Here is a 7,764-nt window from a genome sequence, read left to right on the forward strand (position 1 = left end):
AGGATCAAAGCTAGAAATTCAACCTTGTCCCTCCTGTCCTCTGGCATTCTCTAGTCAGCAAGCCCTCAGCCAACATGTGTGGCTCAGTCATCTCCCTCAGTTTTTCTCAAGTTTATGTGCAGGAAATCATCTCCATTCAGGGAAACAATATTCAGAAGATCAGAAACAGCAGCAGGAGCAAGTCTTTGATCAAACCTGCTCAAGCAACAAAGCAGAAATTCAAGAGAGAGAAGAAGATTCCAAGCTTTTTTTTGGGAGAGTAAGTAAAAGCAGCGCTTCAAAGGCATTCTCCAGAACCCTGGAAGAACAGCCAGTAAGGTCCAAGGAGGACAACACAGTGGTGGACATAGTGCCCAGCCCTGCCCAGAGGACAAACCTTGAGGAAACAGACAAAATATTACATGGTTTAGAAGTCTCAGGATTTGGAGCAATCAAATATGGAGAGTTTGGGCTAGGCTTTATCAAGGAGTCAAACCAGCTCAGCCTCCAGAAGACACACACAGGGGAGACCCCTTACATGTACACTGAGTGGGGAGAAAGCTTTAGCAGTATTTCAGTCCTCATCAAAAACCAGAGGACACACTCTGGGGAAAAGCCTTTTGTGTGCAGGGAATGTGGACAAGGCTTTACTTGGAAGTCAAACCTCATCACACACCAGAGGACACACTCAGGGGAGAAACTGTATGTGTGCAAGGAGTGTGGACGAGGCTTTACTTGGAAATCAAACCTCTTCACACATCAGAGGACACACTCGGGGGTCAAGCCTTATGTGTGCAAGGAATGTGGGCAGAGCTTTAGCCTGAAGTCAAACCTCATCACACACCAGAGGGCACACTCTGGGGAGAAGCCTTACATTTGCAAGGAATGTGGACATGGCTTTCGCCAGCATTCACACCTCATCAGACATAAGAGGACACATTCAGGAGAGAAGCCTTATGTTTGCAGGGAGTGTGAGCAAGGCTTTAGCCAGAAGTCACACCTCATTAGACACTTAAGGACACACACAGGGGAGAAACCTTATGTGTGCACAGAATGTGGGCGTCACTTTAGCTGGAAATCAAACCTCAAGACACACCAGAGGACGCACTCAGGGGTTAAACCTTATGTGTGCCTGGAATGTGGGCAGTGCTTTAGCCTGAAGTCAAACCTTAACAAACACCAGAGGTCACACACAGGGGAGAAGCCATTTGTATGCAGGGAGTGTGGGAGAGCCTTTACCCGGAAATCAACCCTCATCACACACCAGAGGACACACTCAGGAGAGAAGCCATTTGTATGCACAGAGTGTGGGCGAGGCTTTAATGATAAGTCAACCCTCATCTCACACCAGAGGACACATTCAGGGGAAAAGCCTTTCATATGCAGGGAGTGTGGTAGAAAGTTTAGCCAGAAGCCAAACCTGTTTAGGCACAAGAGGGCACATTCAGGGAGCATACCCTTTGTGTGCAGGGAGTGTGGACAAGGCTTTTGTGATAAATTAACTCTCATTACACACCAGAGGGCACACTCGGGAGGGAAGCCTCATGTATGCAGGGAGTGTGGGCAAGGCTTTAGCCGGCAGTCGCACCTTATTAGACATCAGAGGATCCATTCAGGAGAGAAGCCTTATATTTGTAGGAAGTGTGGGCGAGGCTTTAGTCGGAAATCAAACCTCATCAGACATCAGAGGACACACTCAGGATAGAAACCTTGTGTGGACAAGTAATGAAACCTTTAGCCAATAGTCACACTGCATGAGACACCAGAAGTCCCACCCAGGGCTGTAGCTTTAGTAATGTCAGCCATTGCCAGACACTAAAGTAGAGACATCTTATGTGTGATGGGAGTGTTCAGGAGACTAATGGTAAGGGTGAACATCTCCAATCCACCTGAAGGAGAATTGCTGGCCCATTTTCAGGGGCTCTGGCTTTCCCTAGTGGGGATGGTAGGTTGTGGAAGGTCTCTCAGGTAACTTGATGGAGAGAGTACTTATTAAGTAGGTTGAAATTAGAGAATTGATACTATTCCAATATCATTTCCCAAGTATACTTGAACACTCCTTCCACAGTAACCTGGATGTTACAAAAACAGCAGTTCTAGAGTCCATCTCTTGATGTCTGTCTTACCTTCTGAGAACAAGAGACAGAAACCATGGCTGATTTAATCTTGGTTCCACAGAGCATGACCCAGCAGAGTCAGCTTCAGGGAGAGTTTGGAAAATGGCCAACTCATGGGGACAGAGATAGTGCTTGGGTAGAAGGTTTTATTATACAAAAGGCTGACAGGTAAGAAAGATTGTAGGTATCCTAGCTCTAAGTTTGGGAAGCGGTGTCCATTTTTGGAAATATCGTATCTTTGCTTGCTTCCTGGGGCTGTCTCTGGTTTTGAGGTTGAATCCATACTGAAAATGTTTTTATTGACTAGAAATGTACTATGTAGTGTTATGAAGAAAATATGTACACATATACAGAAATACAAAATGAAATTACTTTCTATTCTTCTTTGAGTTACCATACAGCATCCCATTAGTAATTATTTGGTTTAAATTTTCCCAACCATTGTAAAATACACTACTTTTTTGGTTGAGAATACTCTTTTTGAAAATGGCAGTATCCCACAAATTCATTTAGAGTCGTGTCCCAAGGCCCAGTTTTTTTTCATGAAACTTGACTAAATTTTCTTTGGAAAATAAGTTTTCTAAGAACAGACAGGAAAATATAGAAATTGTATAATAACTTATCTTTTTATCTCTGTACAGGTATTTAGAATAAATTTGAAAACATAAGAGAAAGTATATGAGTATTTAGAAAGTGGTGATGTAGGATTTAAAGTACAATACTCAGTGGTTGGGTCATTGGCCTTCAGTTAGGGAAAAAATAAACATAGGTCCCAAAGTCTTGATATCCAACGGAGTTAGAGTTAGGGAATCACTATCTCAAATAATATGAGGTGTAAGAGTCATAAGTTTTGTTCAAAATCTAAGTTTGAGTGGAGTGAGCAGAACCTGGTGAAAAATTATGAAATACTATCTTAAATGGAGCAGCTGGCATGGCCTGCCCTTCTTAGCCCTCCCCATGTTAAATCCTGGCCTCATGCTCTTACATTTTCTCAACAGAAAAATACCTTTTAAGTTTTAATCTCTTTAAGTCTTAGGACTTAATTACTCTTTTCCATAAAATCATGTCACAAGAATAAAGATTCCAAAATTAAACATGTACCTTTCACCAGTTTTTTAGCTTTCGGAAGGAATATTTCAGTTTTCAGTGTAATTGCCTCATAAAAATAAAAGATTTTGCCTTAAATTATTTAAAACTCTCAACAGGAAAAAATAGAGCACTGCTGATATATGAAGATTTAAATAGATTCAAAGAGATTTAAACTCTGGGAAACATTTCTATGGAGCAGCAACCAAACAGAAAGATCTGGAAATGTTATGAGAAATAGGTAGAAAGAAGTCCCATCCTTTGACCCTGCCCAAGCCTACCTCTACTGATTCTTAAACCCACATCAGGCCTTCTGCTTAAAACCTCTCAGAAGAGACAGAATTAGGACAGGTAACCTGAGTTGTCTGCCTGGGCCTAGCATTAAAATCTGTGTGCAAATTTGGAAACTGATTAGGAGGCAAACACCACGTGGTATTCAGATATGTGAATCCTCTCAGTCTTGGAGGGTTTTTTTTGTTTTGTCTTTCAGTCTGTGTCTGGACTATCCATCCACTATTGCCCCATATTTCATAACCTGAGGTGACAGCTCTAGATGTTTAAAACAGGCAGAAAATGTGCCCCAGAGCAACCATTGCCCATCCTACCAATCCTATGGTAAGTAGTAGACTATACTGCAGAAAATTTTGAAGAAAAGATGATGAACAGTATGAAACAATGAATATTGCTTCAAATCCGCTAAGCCTGTTATGGTCACCATTGAAATGTTCCATTTTAAAAGGAGTAGCAGTAAATTTTAATGTAATTGTTTCATTTAATTCTAATTCTAATTTATTATTATGGATCAGTGGTTCCCTAAGTATGGTCAGAGGATGTTTGGGGGCCCTTTCAAGTCATCTGCATGGTCAAAACAAATTTCATTATAACACTAAGACATTACTTGCTTTTTTCTGTTGTGCTGAAATTTGCATTGATGGTGCAGAAACAATCGTGGATAAAACTGCTGGGCTTCTAGCATGAATCAAGGCAGTGTCACCAAACTGTACTACTAGTATTATTGTATTTTTTACCACCCCCTACTGTGGTTAAAAAAAAAAAATGCAAGTTCCACTTAAGAATGTTCTTCATAAAAAATGAAAAATTAATTTTGTTAAATCTTGACCTTTGGGTACATTTTAAAATTATACTCTTAGGGCTTCCCTGGTGGTGCAGTGGTTGAGAGTCTGCCTGCCGATGCAGGGGACACGGGTCTGCCTGCCGATGCAGGGGCCCCGGTCTGGGAAGATCCCACATGCCGCAGAGCGGCTGGGCCCGTGAGCCATAGCCACTGAGCCTGCGCGTCCGGAGCCTGTGCTCCGCAATGGGAGAGGCCACAACAGTGAGAGGCCCGCGTACCGCAAAAAAATAAAATAAAAAATAATAATAAAATTATATTTTTAATTTTGAGATAACTGTAGATTCACACACGGTTGCAGGAAATTATATAGGGAGATCCCATGTACTCTTTACTCAATTTACTCCAATCGTAATATCTTACAAAATGATACTATAATATCACAACCACGATACTAAAATTGATATGTACACATCTTTTAAAAACTATACGTGATGAAAAGAGAAATACACATAAAGTCCTTCATGCTGAAGTATGAAGTTGTTTCAAGGAAGTGCACTTCAATGATTTGCGAGCTGAACCAGCTACCTTTTTATGGACACCAATTTTATTTGAAAGATTAGCTGACAAATTTTGAATAAGGTGACTCAGACTTGGATATTTGGTAGACATTTGTAAAAAAAAATGAAGTGATTTTTTAAAACAGTAAAGAAAACTGACAGTAATTTTGTTAATTTGACTTTCAAGCAAAAAAATTAGAATATTGAAAAACAAGTTATCTGCCACCAAGAACTTGACAGTTTCCCAATACTTACTCCTTTGGTGAGATTGGTGATGATTTTAATGAATGTGATTTTATAATACCATATAATGAAATATGTTGATGGAAGATCTGCCTAATTCACTGAACCAATATTTTCCAATTAGTACATAATGCTGCAAAATCATCTGTGGGTATATTAAAGTATAAGACAGACAAATGGATTTCAAGAGATAAAAGCCAGATTCCACATTATAAGTAACCTTTAAGAAATTACTACTTGTTGATTTTTGGTGTATTATCAAAGGATAATGTTGACAATTACCTGAAAAGGCTATTAAAACACTCCTCCATTTTCTAACTCTATATCTGTGTCAGGCCAGATTTTATTTATGTCAGCAGATTAAGTGCAGGAGCACATATAAAATACCAGCTATATTCTATTAAACTGGACATTAAGGAGATTTGCAAAAATATAAAACAATGCCACTCTTCTCACTTTTTTTTTTATGGTGGAAAATGTTCACACCCAAGTGAAAGTGAAACAGTTTACTTTTCCCCTTTATGTGTGTTGTTTCTAGATGTTTATGGTCTGTAACCCACACTGAAAATACTACACACACACACACACACACACATCAGAAAAAAAGTTACATGTTATAATACCTAACATACTATTAACATCTATGCTTTATATAATTTAAACTAGGCATAGAAGAAACAAATGCAAAGAAAATACTTAACACCTACTGACAGATATAAACCTACAAGCTGATGTATGCTGATCTATCTAGACAGAACACAAACTTGGGGCATATTCACTTCTAGAACTAAGTGATATAATTAATCTTTATGCTTTTGGCTATGTCTCTTTCTGATTATACTTGGCAATTATTTTTTTCTATTTTTTAAATCAAAGAAGCAGCTTTATGCTTTTAATCATTTCTTCAGTGTGTCTTTTTTATTTTATATTTTGTTAATTTCTGTTACTGTTTACTAATCTCAAGCTAATTTCTTTTTATTGTATTGATTTTTCAAGCTTATTTAATCATAATTTGGTTTATTTATCTTTTTACTGTTCTGAAATTCATTTCATTTCTAAGTGGCATATAATTTTCATTTTTATTTTCTCTTTTAGACAAGAATTACTGTTTCAAAGAGTGCTTACAAATGGCTAGATGGACATATTCATTTTTGCAATATCCTAGTATTCAGCTTTTTATTTTGTAGCATTGTAATCAGTGTATTTTGTGATCTCTTCCATTTTAATTCATAAAGTTCAGTTTTGAATGTGATCAAGCTCTGTATCGTAAAGCAAGTATTTAATGTGTGAGTGTGTGTATATCTATTTTAGTAATATGCCAAAATTAATACAAACGGTTATAAAATTTGATATTTTTCTAGATAGTTATTTTATTCTCCTGTTGTTTTATATTAATCTGTATTTTTATTTATTAATTTATATGTTTAACACATGTAAAATTAAATCTGTGATATAAATGTAGGTATAAATATTATTAATAGAACAAATGCCATTGTGTTCACCCCAGCAGAAGAAATAAGCCTTAATTATTTTTAAAAACTTAGTACTTCCATTTCTGTAAGTGATATAATAAATAAATTTATGATCATGTTAGGAAGCATTTCTTCATGTATTTCAATCAAATTTTGCTTAACATATTTCAGAGCTGTTTTATTTAGACCTGTAGAAATTAATAACATTTCTTCCTGATGAATTTTTCCCTTTAAAAACCCATTCAGTGCTTCTAATTAGTCTGCTCTCAATATTGTTGCACTTGCCTTTTTTGGTAGTATTTACTTTTCTCAATTCTTTGTTTTCATCTTGATACTCTTATTTTGTGAATAGAGTGTCCTATTCAACATAGTGCTGGAAGCCATAGTCAGAAACAATTAGGTACAAAAGAGAAATAAAAGGCATCTAAATTGGAAAGGAAGAAGTCAAACTACCTCTGTTTGCAAACATCATTCTATACACAGAAAATCCAGGTGAATCCACAAAGAAACTACTAAGCCTAATAAATTCAGCAAAGCTACAGAATACAAGATGAACACACAAAAATCAGTTGTATTTTACATATATATATAAATGAACCACTTTGCTGTATACAAGAAACTAACACAACATTGTAAACTAACTATACTTTAAAAAGTTGTATTTTCATACGCCACCAATGAACCATCAGAAAAGGAAATTGAGAAAACCATCCCATTTACAACAGAATCAAAAAGAATAAAATACCTAAGAATAAATTTAATGAAAGATGTGAAAAGACTTGTACACTGAAAACTATAAAACATAAAAGAACCTATAAAACTATATAATTTGAGAAGACCTCAATAAATGTAAACATATGCCATGTCCATGGATTGGAAGACTTAAAACTGGTAAGATGTCAGTACTACCAAAAGAGATCTACATATTCACTTCAATTCCTGTCAAAATTCTGATGGCCTTTTTGGCTAAAATAGAAAAGCTAGTCTCCATATTTATGGAATTGAAAGGGGACTGAAGTAGCCAAAACAATACTGGAAAAGAAAAGCAAAGTTGTAGGACTCCCGCTTCCTGATATCAAAACTAATTACAAAGGTACAGTAATCAAGAGTGTGGTAGAGGCATAAACATAAACATATAGACAAACAGAATAGGATTGAGAGCCCCATTAATAAACCTGAACTTCCATGGCCAATAGAATTTTGATAAATGTGCCAAGACCATTTAATAGGGAAAG

At 36.9% G+C, this 7,764-nt stretch overlaps 1 protein-coding gene across 1 annotated transcript in view; it reads left to right on the top strand.

Moving 5' to 3' along the window:
• The window catches only part of ZNF875 (zinc finger protein 875), an 18,980-nt gene extending 17,212 nt beyond the window's left edge, over positions 1 to 1,768 (top strand). Inside the window, exon 6 of the mRNA XM_007471046.1 lies at positions 3 to 1,768. Coding sequence (XP_007471108.1) covers positions 3 to 1,684 — 1,682 coding nt within the window. The 3' untranslated portion in view covers positions 1,685 to 1,768. The remainder of the gene's footprint in view (positions 1 to 2) is intronic.
• Positions 1,769 to 7,764: the final 5,996 nt, after the last annotated feature.

This window comes from Lipotes vexillifer, unplaced genomic scaffold (genome assembly GCF_000442215.2).
Source record: "Lipotes vexillifer unplaced genomic scaffold, Lipotes_vexillifer_v1.1 scaffold182, whole genome shotgun sequence".
Taxonomy (NCBI): domain Eukaryota; kingdom Metazoa; phylum Chordata; class Mammalia; order Artiodactyla; family Lipotidae; genus Lipotes; species Lipotes vexillifer.